Consider the following 15692-nt stretch of genomic DNA (forward strand, 5'->3'; position numbering starts at 1 on the left):
TTGCAGATTCTCTCTCAAACATCATTTCCTTGAGAGGCCTTCTCTGGCCACTGTCGTGCTAGAGCAACTTTCCTTCCGCCTTGCTCTTGTCACTGTTGACTACATTAGTCCATTTTATCTTCATAGCTTGTCTCAGAGCCTGAAATCATCCTCGTTTGTTTCATCCTCGTTTGTTTTGTTACATATTATTCTCTGTGTCGTCGTCCCCCGTCTCCCCCCCACCCCCTCCCCAAAGCTCCTTTGAGGTCAGGGAAAACATCTCTTTTGTTCACCTTACTATTTCTAGCACCTAGGACTATTCCTGGAACATATTAAATGCTCAATAAATATTTACTAATGGACCGACTTGTTCTCATGGTGAGAAATGAGACCACTGGTACCTTTAGGGTCACGTGCTTTTAGCTCTTAATTAGAGATGAAAGAGCCTTTCTCACCAAATTTTGGCCTTAAATATCCTAAGGAAGGATTTAACTGGTCCAGCTTGGATTACAGTTTATCCTGGGAGTTAGGAGGGCAGGGTCTGTGATGGGCAGCTCATAGCTGAGCCTTGGTTGATGTTGGGGAGGAGCCTTCTCCCAAAAGAAAAGGAATGGCTGTTTGGTACTGACTAATGGTAATATGCATTACTATTGCATCAAACACCTCTTCCTCCCTGGATTGGGGGCATACGAGAACCACACAGTCTCTGCTGGCCTGGCGTCTCCATCAGGCCCTTTGTGGTGGTCTCTCTTCCGGAGGCTCCACATCATACACCTGTGCTGCAGTCTTGGTTACCTTGCTTCTCCTGACTGATTTTCTTTCAGATTACCTCCGCCAGCTCTCAGACACTGAGAGGACATGTGCTCTGCAGGACCACTCTGAAGGACTCCTCAGCCCATTGCTCACCTGAGTGATATGTGTGCGGTCCTTGCCACCAGGAAGGGAGATATGACTGGTCACTAATGAAAGAAGTAATGAAGCATTGAAAACAAGCTGCAAGTGGTGAAGCAACTTTATGCCAAATGGAGAAATGCATCCCTTTGCTGCTATCTGAACAGCCGTTATAATCATTAAATTTATCTAAACTAAAGTGGTCCCTCTGTCTCTCTACATGATTGTCGTTTCTTCATTGGTAAGTGTTTCTGGGATTTTCTCTAGAATGTCCGGTGTTAAATGATTCCCATCCCGGTTTCCTCTGTGGATACTGCTAACCCCTCTGGTTTTCTCCCCTGAATCCTAGGAATTAGAGACTGAAGGAGAGGCCAAGGTGGAGAGAATCATTTTCATGGGAAAACTGCTTTAGGTCTTTCTAACATTTTGGTTTGATGACATTGACTCACCTGCTACTTCCTCATTTTATTCTCATATTTTACCTGAGGATTTCTCTCTGGACCTCATTTTTAGCCTGTCAGTTCATTCCTTGCTTTCAGGTCTGACAGCACTTGGAGTTTTGGAAGACATCAATACCTATTAGTAGGCTTTGGATACTCATTCTTAGCCCATTTATTACTAAGGTTATGCCATTCTCTGAGTATCATGTATTCTGAAGCTCTGATAATAGGTGAATATATTTAGAATTTTTATGTTCCCTTGATTAATTGATTCCTTTGTCATTATAAAATGACCTCTTTAACCCTAGTAATATCTTTTTAAAAAATATATATTTTATTGATTTTCCACAGAGAGGAAGGGAGAGGGATAGAGAGTTAGAAACGTTGATGAGAGAGAAACATCAACCAGCTGCCTCCTGCACACCCCCCCCCGCCCCCCTTGGGATATACCTGCAACCAATGTACATTCCCTTGACTGGAATCGAACCTAGGACCCTTCAGTCTGCAGATCGATGCTCCATCCACTGAGCCAAACCTGTTTCAGCCCTAGTAATATCTTTTGCTTTGAAATCTACATTGTCTAATATTACTATAACCACTTTGGCTGACTCCTTCCCTCCCTTTTTATTGAGATTACAATTTACATAGCATTGATTTCACCATTTTAAAGTGTACAATTCACTGGTTTTTAGTATATTCACAAGGTTGTGCAACTGTCACCACTATCTAATTCTTTAACCTTTTCATCTCCAAAAGAAATCCCATACATATTAGTGGTCACTCTTCATTTTTCCATCCCTCATTGGCAAACATTACTATATCTTCTGTCTCTGGATTTGCCTATTGTGGACATTTTGTATAAATTTAATAATATAATATGTGGCCTATGTTTGGCTTCTTTCACTAAGCATAATACTTTTAAGGTTCATCCATGTTGCATAATGTGTCAGTATTTCATTCCTTTAAAAAAATATTTTTATCAATTTCAGAGAGGGATTGAGGGAGAGAGAGAGACAGAAACATCAATAATGAGGGAGAATCATTGATCAGCTGCTTCCTGCACACCCCACACTGGGGATCGAACCTGGGCATGTCCCTGACTGGGAATCGAACCATGACCTCCTACTTCACAGGTTGATGCTTAACCATTGAGCGACACCAGCTGGGCTCATTCCTTATTGTTTTTAAAATTTTTATTTATTTTTTAAAAATATATTTTATTGATTTTGTACAGAGAGGAAGGGAGAGAGATAGAGAGAAACATCGATGAGAGAGAGAGTCATCAATCAGCTGCCTCTTGCACACTCCCTTCTGGGGATATGCCTGCAACCAAGGTACATGCCCTTGACTGGAATCAAAACCGGGACCTTTCAGTCCCCAAGCCGATGCTCTATCCATTGAGCCAAACCGATTTTGGCTCATTCCTTATTTTTTAATGGCTGCATAATGTCAATCAATGTAATACACCATGTTAATAGAATGTATTGATTATTAGTTCAATCTCCTTACTAGTTCTAGATCTACTTATATTTCCCATTTCTTCTTGAGTCAGATTTGGTAGTTTGTGTGCTTCAAGGACTTTGTTCATTTCAATCAGGTCATCTAATTTGTTGGCATACAGTTGGTCATAGTATTCTCTTATAATCCCTGTATTTCTCTAAGATTGGTAGTAACATCCCCTCTTTAATTTCTGATTTAGTAAATTGAGTTTTCTCTTCTTCTTTGTCAGTCTAGCTAAAATTTTGTGAATTTTGTTGATTGTTTCAAGGAACCAACTTTTGTTTCCATCAATTCTTTTGATTTTCTATTCTCTAATTCATTAGTCTCTGCTCTGATCTGTACATTTCATTTCTTCTGCTTGCTTTGGGTTTAATTGTTTCTTCTTTCTCTAGTCCTTAGGGTAGAAGGTAGTTTATTTATTCGAGTTCTTCTTTTTCCTTTGTCTTTTTAAAAAAGGTCTTTATTATTTTAGAGCAGTTTTAAGTTTACAGCAAAATAGACTGGAAAGCATACAGAATGACTTGTAAGTCATTATACATTTGTCAAAACCCAGAGTGTATATCAAGAGAGAACCCTCACATAAACTATGGACTTTGGGTGATAAATGTGAGTCAAGGTAGGTTCATCAAATGTACACTCTGATGTAGGACATGTGTGGGGGCAGGAGGTATATGGGGATTCTCTGTGCTTTCCAATCATTTTGCTGTAAATTTAAAACTGCTCTAAAGTAATAAAGTCCTTTTTTATTATACAGAATAGTTTCATTGCCCTAAAATTCCTCCATGTTCTACCTTTTCTGTTTTCCACAGAGGATGAACCATTTTTACGTTCCCACCAGCAATGCATGAGGGTTCTGATTTTTTCATAGACTCATGAGCACTGGTGGAAGGTTTTCAAGTAGGGAATGTGCATTTTTATAAAGAGCACTCTGACTGCCAGGTGGAGGATAGATTGTAGGTGACAAGGGCAGGGAGGTCAGTAGCCCTACTAAATGATGTTGGTGACTTGGACTAGGATGGTGATGGAAAGAAATAAAAACGGGGAAAGGTGTGCTTGACAGGACAGGATCTGTTCTTGGGAGAGGAGGAATGGAGAACAGTTCTCAAGTGGCTGGCTAAGAAAGCTGGGTGGATTGTACTGCCATTTACCAAGGTAGGACTGACTGTGTGAGGTAGTGACCTGGCGAGAAATCAAGTCCTAAGGTTTAGATAGAGCTGAATGGAATAGTGTGATTTGGACTTTTTTTTGTGGGGAAAGCTCAGTGGTTGGTCCTGCTTGGCATCTCTAGTCTTGGTGTCTTTTGCTCTTTTGTTTCCAGAGCAGATTGTTAATGCAGACACTGGATGCAGGACGGAGGGTCTCTGCCTGGTATAGAGATCACAGTTGTGTTTCTCAGCACCTTTCTTGTAAACTTGTCTGGAGTTTTCTTTATTTACAGGTTTCCTATTTGGCTTGTCTTCCTCTAACAGCCACTTGGTATGGCCTGTAGCTGCTGAGCTGGGACCTAGATCCTTTGCTGCCTTGCTCATGGTATTAGGCTCTTCTTACTTGCTCTGTTCCATATATCTTTTAGCATCTAGTCTCTGCCTTTTCCTGTGTAACATATGATGAGGGGGATTTTCATGTTGTGTGAAACATGAAAATCCCCTGTGTGATTTTCATGTTGGGCCAATGGGCAAAAGAAAGCACTTGGAGTTGGGGAGGGGAGGGCACAGGTGTGGGTAGAAAAGTATTAATCCTGGTCAAGATTGTCTCTTAGTGCCCTAGATAAATTAATCCTGGCCTTTGCTGCCTCATCATTCACATTATTGATGAAAAATATGTTGTTATTTTTTTAGAGAGAGAGAGGAAAGAAGAGGGGGAGAGAGAGAGAAAAACATCAATCAGCTGTCTCTTACACACTCTGTAATGGTGAATAAGCTTACAACCTAGGCATGTGCCCAGAGTGGGAATTGAAAAGGCAACATCTTAGCTTGACCACTAAGCCACACTGGCTGGGCTCATTATTGATTTTAGTGTGTGTAGTACTTTTACTTATCATGAACACATTACAAAACTCCTTTTTGTAGGAATTGAAGACAAGTGAGTCATTTTCTGCATGAAAACAGGATAATTATTAAAGATATGATTATAAAATGCCCAAAACCATCTTCTTGATTTTCTTGCACTTGTTGCTTCGAGGTAGCACTGGTGAAGTTCCAAAGAGTAGCTGACATGTTCAGAACACTGTTCAGCTTGGCTCCTTAATCACAAGGATGCCCTTACTCCATGTTTCTTCAGAGATACTCCAGAGTGCTTTCATTTTCGGAAATGCTTTGGTAGCCCACGTGCTGGGTTTAGTTTGCTGCCTGAAGGTCTCTCTGTGGGGAGATAAAATAACTAATTATAACTTTTAATATATAAGCTGGCTGCAGGCACAGGCGGTGCCAGCTGTGCCCTCCATCTCCCTGAGCGTGCTGAGGAGTTGGTTGGGTGCTTGGAGGTACCCAGTGTTGCAGCTCACAGCCTCATCTCCTGTCTGTCACCCAATGGGATTCCTATGGGGCTTGGCTATCTCCCTGTATTGACCTGGGCAGCCCCCCGGAAGTTAGGTGTTTGTACTCACAGTTGTTGCATTCGCTGAAATCACTGAGATCAATGTCACATGATGTTGATTCTTTGGTCTGTGAATTAACCACCAGTTAGCTTTGTGAGAACAAGCAGCAGTCCCACCCACCTCCACACCCAGCTCCTCTTCTCCATCTTCCCTCTTTACTTCCCTTCTCCCTCTTCTGTTTCCTGGCCTTCTTTTTGGCAGAACCCATCCTCTCCCCCTATCCCGCCAGCTTGAGGCATTGTCCTATCCCGCTGTTGGCGTCAGAGGGAATGTTGCATCCCCTAGTCCCTGGACTCCTGAAGGCCGATGTGTCTTTCCCACGTCTCTCCCGGCAGCAGGCCATGTCTGAGGAAAGGCTTCTTCCTGTCTCCCCACACATGACCCAGACCTTTGTGATGGTGCCCGCCCCTTTCCTGTGACTCACCTTCTCCTTCAAGGCAACTGTCAGCAGTTGAGAAATGACATCATCCAAGGGCAGAGGAAGAGGGAGAGGCACAATATCTGTGACCCTGGGAAGAGACACGGGGAGAGCTGTGTGAGTTTGCATTTCTGGATTTTGTCCAACATTGGAGAGAACTCATCTATTGATGATACAGCTGCAGTGATGTCCTGCTGCTTACAATTTGCAACCACCTGAAACCTTTCACCTTCAGTTACAGCCATGAAGGGAGAAGTGAGGATACCTGGGGAAATCATCAAAGTCAGACATCTGACCCAGTGTTTCACATGGAGAAATTTATCCTTCAGATACCGTGCACTTTAATGAGCAGATATGTGTGGCACCTTAGTAATTAGAGTTGGGCAGAAAGGTAATAATTGGAAGAAAATCCACTATTTCATAAGGGACTGTTAAATAAATTATAGTGCATATTCATAAATGGTAGATTTAACATAAGAAGAAGCTATTTACTGATGCAACTAATTCCATGAAAAAGAAAACTTTATGTGAAACAATTGGAGTGCAGACAGGTATCTATAATTGCCCATTTCAGTGTGTGTGTATGTTCATGCATATTTGTTGCCAATGCAACTATCTCTGAAAGCCAACAAAAAGGACTGGATTCATTGGTTGTTTCCAGGGAGTACCATTAGCCAGCTGGTGTGTATGGGTGGGCAGAGACTTCACTGTATAGCTTTTTGTATCTTTTGAATTTTGATCCAGGTAAATCCATTGCTATGCAACAAAACTGGGACAAAATACAATGTGTGCTTAGTAGGTAGAAGGTAGGCCAAGTGTGGGATGGCTTTCCTCAACATAGTGGTCTGTTCTTAAGCAGAGACTCTTCTCTGGGCCTCTTTTACTGCTCATTGAAAGCATTGGGCTGGCTGAGCTAATCTATGAGGGTAACCTCCTGTGTACCAGGGGGACATTCTGACATATAGGCTTGTTGGTCTCACGTACATCTCCACCAACTGAAGGTCCACTTTTGTAGTCTTGATGACCGTGTCCTGGACTTGCAGGCTGACACATTGGGTGGCGTTTGTGGAAACACCAATCTTCAGAGTCACATCCCCATGCATCTGAAATCCCAGTATGCTGATTACAGGTCCTAACAGGCTGTGGAGAACAAGATGCAGGTGAGGGGTGGGTAGGAAGAGATCAACCAATGAACTTATCCGCACATATGCATAACCTGTGGATACAGACATTGGGGGGGGGGGGTAGCGCGCGCGAGGGCCTGAGGCTAGAGTGGGGAGGTGGTTGGGAGCAGGCTGGAAGAGGTTAATAGGGGAAAGTATTGTTGTAATAACTTTCAACAATAAAAAAAAAAAAAAAAAGATACAGGTGAAACGAGACCTGGCTGCAAGAGGTTGCTTAGCCGAAGTGATAGGCATTTTGGGAGTCAGCCTCATGAATTTGTCCAGATTATTGGAGAGAGTGAAAATTCTGGTGATTTCCAATGAGCATGCCCCAAAGTTGACGATCCCTTGTACACAGGACTCAGAATCTGGTTCATGGCAGGCTTTCCATAATCATTGGAAAATCCCTCTCCTGACCAAACTTCAGGAAGTCTTTTTTCTTTCTTTCTGGAGGCACTAAGGCTACTTGTAACTGGATGCTCACTCTAGGACTAGGTTCACTTTTGTGCCCAGCACCCCAGCTGTCTGTTGTGTGAGTGACAGCATAAGAAAAACCCACCATTTGCCACACCTGCTCTTATTACCGTCACGTGCTCTGAAGAAGGTGAATGGCTCTTCCTACCACTGCGCATTGTGTTGGTCACAGACATGGGCTGTGGGGGCAGAATGCCAGGATTTAAGTGTTGTTACTGCCACATTTCAGCTGTGTGGCATTGAGCAAGGTTCATAACCAGTTTGTGGGTCTCAGCTGGTTTCCCAATCTTGAGACAGGGCTGCTTTCTTGATGAGGTTGTAAAGAGGCTTTGGAAGTTGAGAGTGCCTCAGTTAGGTGCTGGTCAGTGAGAAGTATCAGTGCCGAGGGTTAGTCCAAGAGTCCTCTTCTCCTGGGGGGTTCCTGCCCTTCTCCTGCCTTTCTGTGTGCCCTGGGCCTGTCCTGTGACCGTGGACTCTCCCACATGTGGACTCTCCCCGAGGACAGGGCCCACTTTTAGTTGCTCCCTCTGTGCCCAGCATGAGGTCTGGTACAGAGTACTGCATGTTAGGTGGATAAATGGACTTGAGCATGCATGCATGTTTCCATTGTTAGCTTCTGGAGAAGCAATCAACCATCTCTGTCTCCCCCAACTGCCTAGGACAGCGTTTGTGAGAGTGGGCTGCTTCTCTCTGGAGAGTGCAGATGGTTTGGAAGCTACACTTCCCATGAACCCAGTGCGGTCAGTAGTTTCTCTCTACATTGGCCATCTGTATAAATGTGCATGTTTTACAAGGAATTTGGATTTCTGGCTTTGTTTACACTCGTTGAAGATGGGGTTCCATGGGGTCACTATCCCAGCTTGGCCCTCTGGGCTGGAGGAGAGGGGCTAATTTGCTGCCTAATTTGCCCCACCCTCAGACATCCTGCCTTCCTGTGTTGCCCCTGCCTGGCCCTTTGGACATTATATATTAAAGGCCTGGTCCAGGGCAACTCAGTTGACTGATTTGGAGACAGACTCACCCTTTTCCACCTATGAAGGTGGTAGTCGCAGCTTGAGCGAGGATCTCATCATCAGCCATGGTCAACATCATGCTCTCCACAGTTGCTTTTTGAACCTCTAACCTGCAAAACATCAGCATCCAGCGTCAGTCCTGACAAGGAATCAGCCTGAGCAGCAGGAGAAATGCCTTTGAAGCTGCCAACTAACAACCTACCAACCCACCCATCCTCCGGATGGCCCAGTCCTGTTAGCCACCCAGTTCCTTAAGCTCAAGAAATCTTGTTCATATTCCCTCCGCACCCCTCCACCCCCAAAGACACAGAGCTGGAATATTGCTTTGGGAAGATATGGCTGTCTCCATGGGTTTGTAGGAGGTTGAGCTTCAGAATCCCCAAACATCACTTTTCTCTTGTGCCATACCTTAGGGTCAAGGAAGCACTTACCCTATCAAGAGGTCTTTCACGTTAATATTTCCCAGCACGCCTGAGAGTGTATCACTGATGCCACTTGGCACCACACTCTTGAGTACGCCATCGGTGGATTCTGTGAGCTCGCCCACTGTGTTGAGCACACCACCCAGGGGCAGGGGGAGATTTGAGAGAAGAGAAGAGTCCTGGTCAGCTTTTTTTGCAGGATCCTTCTCCACAGTGTTGGGTAGTAGGCCGCCCAGGGCCCCTTGGGCCAAGGGTAGCAGGTTGCTGACTGCATCAGTGGCTTTTGAGAGCGAAGACAGTGGTGACTTTGAGGACTTGCTGTTGCTCCCCTTGCCCAGGACACTACCAAGACCACTGTCGCCAAGGATGTTGAGGGCGGAAGAGAGGTCTAACAGAGACAGCACGTCCAGGTTGGCCACTGTCTCTAACACTGTGCCAAGCACACCAGCCAGATCCACATCCGCACACATGAGCAGCTTCTCAATCTGTGGTGGCAGGGTGGTGTTCAGATCTGAAAATGTTGAAGAGACACATTCCTACTGTTAACTGCACAACTGTTTCAGTCAAAGGAACCTTCCCAAATGGAGAGCAAGCACCTGCAGCAATGTCATTGGGGTGGAGGAGGCACTAACCACAGATCTGCCTCCACACTGGAGAGAAGCAAGTCAGAGAGAACTCAAATCCTAGAAGACGGTGTGGACGGGAAGGAGGGTCAAGAGCCACGTAGCAGAGCTGTGAAGTCACAGGGTCCTATCCTATCGTGGTGCCCTTGATGGCTGGAGAAAGGAACTCAGAAGAGCTGTCTCACCTGGATGACAATCAACCTTGGCTGCCTAGCACGAAAGTGAATTGGACTGAGGGACAAGATTCTTGTCCCCATAGAGTAGCAGAAGGAAGAAGTCTGTTAGGACCTGCCCCTGTGAAGCTCCAAGGCCATGGCTTTTGGGGCCTTGCTGCTGCTTCCCATACCCAGGGCTCTGCAGTCTGGAGGGCTTTTGCCAGTGTGGGTGATGTGGACACACCTCCATCTTTCGCATGTATGAGCTTCAAGACCCGCACAAGAGTGTTCTGATTTGCATTGTTTAGAGTTGAACACAATTGAACAAAAACACAGTTGGTGTATATATCCTGGAGAATTTATCAGGAAGAATGTCTCAGGGAAAATGGACAAAAGTTCCTCATAGATAAGTCATGTCACAAACGTACATATGAGAGACAGTGCAAGCAGGCCACCTTTTGAGAAACTTTATGACATGTAGTGCAAATTTTAGATTCAGAATGAGTAGCCACTTGACATAACAATAAAGAAATGACAAGGGAAAAACATCAGGCTAGAAGCTTCCTGTGGTTGGGAAAGAGGGGAGGCTGGAAGAGTATGCAGCCCAGTAAGTGTCATGGGGCCTTCAGTCCAATGTCTGGTTTTATTCTGAATGTAGATTTTGATTACAGTTATTTGCTGTGTATATCTTTTCTGTTTTTGTATGCTTGACAATGAAATTCACTATCACACCACTGAATACTGCTTGATGGGTAAATTGCTGTCCTTTATACCACTGTGTGAACTTTTCTGTGTATGTGAAGTATTGCATAATAAGGCAGGATGGTCAGAAGAGTGGGGCACATGTTCTTAGAGGAAAGCAGTGATGGGTGAGCTCTGGCCAGTAGGCAGTTGCCGAGTTTCTCTCTGTCACCCTGTCTTGTCATTCTGGAAGGTTGACCGTGACCGTGACTGTAGGGCCATTAAGGGTAGCCATGAGGACTTTCCTGTGGCCTTTGTTTGACGATGAGCCCTCTTCCCTTCTTATTCCCCAAATGGACTAAGTTCTTTGCCACGTTTTGCAATTCCTGACTTTCTTTGCCCTCAGGGCCTGGGAAATTGCTGGGAGACAGAAGTCCACATCTGAGAAGGGAGCTTGCAGTGCACGAATCTGGTCAAGGGATTTGGACGTGGGCCTGGGTTTCTTATTTTCTGGCTCCTGTCAAGCAGGATGATGCTTTAAGCACCTATAGGTGTCTGGGCTGAGCTCTGGGCCCAGCGTTGAGAAACTGTGAGATTTCCTGGAAATGTTCAGGTGTCGTTAGGAGTCATATAAAAGACAGGTAAATGGAGAAGTTGCTGGACCCAGGAGCTCCCTTCTCTAAACTTGCTTTGACATATCCTAACCAATGTGTGGACTACAGATAAGAGCCTCAGCATCATTTTGATCTTATTATAAAACCAGTAGTGCACTGATTGGCTAGCTCAGTTAGAAGATCCCTCAGGTTATGGGTCAATTCAGTGTCAGGGTACATACAAGAATCAACCAATGAATATATAAATAAGTGGAACAACAAATCTCTCTCTCTCAAATCAATAAATAAAAGTTTATAAAAAGCCAGGCTGGTGTGGCTCAGTAGTTCAGCTTGGACCTATGGACCAGAAGGTCATGGTTCGATTCCCAGTCAGGGCACATGCCTTGGGTTGTAGGCTCTGTCCCAGTGTGGGGTGTGCAGGAGGCAGCAGATCAATGATTCTCTCTCATCATTGATATTTCTTTCTCTCCCTCCCTTTCCCTTCCTCTCTGAAATTTTAAATCTTAGAACGCATATACTTATGTGAATAGGGGGTTACATTTTTTTAATATATGAATATGGGTTACGTTTTAAAGTTTCCTTGTCAAGGTCTGTGTGAAACAGCTAAGGAGGTGACTCAGCTGTGGATCCAGCAAGCAGAACAAATAAGCACGGTCAGACCAACCCACCAGGAGTCAAAACATCATCTCATTCCTGATGACTAATTACAGGAGCTGACATCTGCAGACCCCCAGGCCTGCACGTAGCTGCATTCCTCATCCTAGCACCCTCCCCTTTATAATCCTGTCCCCTACACCTTGCTGGAGACAGGGTTTGATGTAAGCACCCTGTCTTTTTGGTTGGTTGGCCTTCTTAATAAACACCTAATATGATTCAACCCTGCCTTTGTTATTGGACACAGTGACAGGCAGCCCGAGCCCAACGAGGGATCTCACTTGAGGATATGCTTTTTTTTTTCCTTTTAAACACACACACACACACACACACACAAAACAAACAAACAAACAAAATACCAAAAAACAAACAAATAAAAACACTACCATGATTTTTTACAGAGTGAAGAAGGGAGAGAGGAAGTGTGAGGGAGAAACATCTAAGTGAGAGAGAAAGATTGATAGGTTGCCTCCTGTACTTGCCCCAACTGGCGATTGAACCTGCAACCTAGGTATGCGCCCCGACCAGGAATCGAACCCGCAGCCTTTTGGTGTATGGGTCAACACTTCAACCACATGAGCCACAAATCAGGGCTCAAGCAGCTGTTTTGTTGACAAGCTCCTGAGTTGATTCTACCACTTCCTCTTTGAGAATCACTATGAAGAAGGAATGAATAGTCTTTGTGCTTGGAAATGAGAAACGTGTGAGGGATGTGAACATCAAAGTGTATAGATGAAATAGTTTTTACTTACAGTCATAGAGTTTGCTGCTAGACATGCCGTCCTTGACCTCAGGGGGAGTGTCCCCTAGGCGTCTGGTAGGGGGAGTGTCAGCTAGACGTCTTGTAGGGGGAGTGTCCACTAGGCGTCTTGAAGGGGGAGAACCACTTGGAGTTGGAAGAGATCTGCGGAACTGTCCGGTAACTGGAAGGAGCCTTTTGACAGGAAGTTCTCCCAGCACTGGAGGTGGGGCCAGCAGGTCAAGCGCTTGTGCCTGGACAGCCAGTGTGATGGCCAGGGCCAGGAGGGTGAGCATCTTGGCGGCTGATATCTGCAAAGGAGGGCTTCTTCAGACACCACATTCCCAGTGGACCATAGGGCTGCCAGTAGGTTTGTATTGGAAGTACACACAAGATCCTACCTCATGTAGGGAGTGTCATTCACATTGCAGGTACTCTGGCCTGCATAGTGTGTTCAAGGAACACTGTTTTATCACATGACAGTCAATATCCTGATAAGGACATTTTCTCACTTCCATCACCTTTGCGTAAATCTATCTATGGGCTGGCGGCATCCTTTGAGTACAGGCCATGCCCTTTTACTGAAGGCCTTACCTGGACAGTCTCACATCCTCCTGCCAGTCCTCTTGACTCAAACATCCTTGGAGTGGTCTGAGTCAACTTCTGGGTAACTGGAGAGTTTTGAATGCTTCAGCTACCAATATTATCTCTCCAGTGGTGGTCAGGTTCTCTCCCTGCTTCTGGTCAGGTAATGTATAGCAGTGTCTTTGTTGGTGTGAGCTCACCAAGTGCCCATCTCTTTTTGGAGTATAAATGATATGATATGAGCTGCTTTAAACCCTCTGCACACCCCCGAGAAGGAAGGCCTGTGCATACAGGTGCCACTATGTATAGGTGCCAAAGAGGCCCATTGTCCAGCCCCCTGGTAATTATCATAGTCAGGATCATTCAGCCACCCCATCAACCATTCCCAGGCTTGGCATTCTTCACCCTTCTGGTATTTGGGCTGCCTTGGCAATTTAATTCAGTTTGCAGAGGCCAGAGCCATCCCCTTGGGAGTGAGACCATCTAAGGGCTACTCTGTCTTTCGAGGCCTGTTCTGTTTCAGGAGAGCACTGGTCTGGTTTGATGGTGGCATGAGCCAGTTCATGCTATTGCATTAGTACTCAGCACAAATCGGGCTCCCTGTGTGAGTGAATGATGGAGTCAACCCGGGAATCCACCTTCTGTGGCCTCTTCTGTGTGCAGGGCAATGGGTGATCCTATTGGCCACAGGTCACATGGCCTCTTCCTCTTGCTGGGGTTGAGCATCCATAGCTGATGTGATTGTATAAGTGCGTAAGTCTCAACTCTACCTCTGCTGGTTGGGATGTGTCTGTACATATATCCTTATTGAGTGCTGGTCAGTGTTTGTACTTGTGACTGTGCTAACATCTGCAACATCTCATGCAATCCTCCCGGCAAGTCCAGGCACCAGATATTATTACTGCTGTTTCCAGCTGGAGGCAGAGAGCTGAGTTCCCTCCCAGACAGGAAAGCCCCCCTTGACTCTGAGCTCAGCTGCTCCCTCAGTGGGATTACTTCCTTTCCTGGTTGTCAGATTCCTCCCTTACCATGATTCTCAAAGTCTGGCTGTCACTGAGAATCATGGGTAAAATGGAGGCTTGTGTCTTAGGGCGTTTTCCCTCTGTGAAGCAAGTAGACTTTGGAGTTTCTCTCTGTTTGGATTTTTTTCTCCAGACAAGTTTAAAAAATCAGGCTCAGGGACCTTTGTTCTTGCCATGGGTAGGTGGGCATTGTCCACCTCAATCTGCCTGCCATTTACCAGCATCAGCAGCAGAATCGCTATTGCAGAAACATTGGGAAGGACATAATCAGAAGCCAATGCCAATCCTTCACATTGAACACATTAGTGTTATGAAAAAAATATCATCACATTTTCATTATTTTTCTGATTTTACCCTCACCTGGGTGAAATTAGCCTTTACTGTCTCAGGTGACATATTAGTGTCCTGTGAGGAAAAAGTAATAAAATTCTGTGCCTGTGACCGAGTTGATGGCAATATTGTTAGACATCGTCTTTAGTGGGGCCCTTGGAGAGTCCCAGAACAAATCCCCCTTTTCTAAAAGCAGTTACATAACCGGAAATTGTGACACCTACTGTGCTCAGCAGAGTGCTGTGTGGTTCAGTAGGGAGGGGGCTGAAGAGATTCTAAATGCAGACCCCTCGTTTATCGTCCTCTGATGAACTGCCCTAGTTTGTTTCTGCCTCTGAAATTCGACCCGTTCTTTTGTGAACTTGATTTAGAGTTCTTACCTTGCCCAGTGTCGATGAGTCCGTGTTGGCGGGAGATCTGTTCCGGAAGCTGCCTGTCCTCCTGCTATTGCTGGGACTGTCAGACGGAAAGGTGTACCCCACATTTATAGACCTACGTCTCCAGGGCGAGTGATCAGACATGAAGGGACGCCATTCAAGTGTGCTGATAAGGGAGGCGTGATACAGGCTGATTTCCAAGATCAGCACCTGGTAATGGTCGTGACATTTGTCAGTACCTTTCTCAGAGATGTTCATGGTGCTTAGATCTTTTTCAGAAGGCTTGTCTGTCCAAGTACTGTCCCATTTTAAATCTTCAAAGGCCTGTTATCTCTGATTTGGTGCTGGTTGAATGGCAGAGTAGAGCAGTCTGTAAGGTTACAAACAGGTGCCAACTCATTGAGGCCCTTTACTAAAGGTGCCAGTGCTGTGCCCTGTCCATGGTAGGCACTCAGCATTGAGAGGCCAATTCTAGGGTGAGGACCTGTGAGAAAGGCCATGGGGTCCCTTTGGACAGGGTATCTCCCTGTTAAGTATTATTTTATATCAGGTGCGTGTGACAGGAAGTATTCAAACATGCACAGATTTGGAAATAAAGTGATGGATGCAGGCGGATTGGAAAGTACACAGTGTCTGAAGTGGGCGATGGCCTGAATGCAGGCCTGGGGATTGTAAGCATGGCTGTTACATAAATGGCTCAGCCCCCGTTCCTTTCCCAGAGTGCCTCTGGAATGAGAGTGAAATGTTTTCAGATGTCTGCTGTCCTTTCATTGCTATTTTAGAAATCTCAATCTCCACATGAGGCCTCCTCTCACCTGTTCCTTATTTAATGGCTCCCCAAATTCTAGAGCCCCTTCTCTGGGCCTCAGGCTTTCCTCTATTTCAGAGGTTTTTCTCAGCCATCTGCTCAGTTCCTGCCCCTAGGATTTTGTGCATCCTGCCACCGTCTTGCTGTGGGAGAGGGAGATGATTTTGACAGAGAGTGTGGCTAATGTCTGCTTCTGCTCACTTGCAGT

The 15692-nt window shown here is 45.4% G+C and overlaps 2 protein-coding genes across 6 annotated transcripts in view; one reads left to right on the forward strand and one right to left on the reverse strand.

Annotated features, from left to right (window-relative positions):
- CDK5RAP1 (CDK5 regulatory subunit associated protein 1) overlaps window positions 1-1560 on the forward strand; it is a 30802-nt gene extending 29242 nt beyond the window's left edge. For all 5 annotated transcript variants that reach the window (XM_036418825.2, XM_045574432.1, XM_045574430.1 and 2 more), the window contains one exon: window positions 804-1560. In XM_036418825.2, the coding sequence (XP_036274718.1) occupies window positions 804-893 (90 nt within the window). In that variant the 3' untranslated portion in view covers window positions 894-1560. The remainder of the gene's footprint in view (window positions 1-803) is intronic.
- Window positions 1561-5116: 3556 nt separating this feature from the next.
- Window positions 5117-8577, reverse strand: LOC123651511 (vomeromodulin-like). The gene is made up of 5 exons (XM_045574461.1): window positions 8483-8577; window positions 6809-6964; window positions 5831-5915; window positions 5416-5473; window positions 5117-5170 (listed from the first exon to the last, which is right to left on the reverse strand). Coding segments are annotated over exons 1-5 (372 nt in total). The 5' UTR covers window positions 8554-8577; the 3' UTR covers window positions 5117-5168.
- Window positions 8578-15692: the final 7115 nt, after the last annotated feature.

This window comes from Pipistrellus kuhlii, unplaced genomic scaffold (genome assembly GCF_014108245.1).
Source record: "Pipistrellus kuhlii isolate mPipKuh1 unplaced genomic scaffold, mPipKuh1.p scaffold_m20_p_6, whole genome shotgun sequence".
In the NCBI taxonomy this organism is placed as follows: Eukaryota; Metazoa; Chordata; class Mammalia; order Chiroptera; family Vespertilionidae; genus Pipistrellus; species Pipistrellus kuhlii.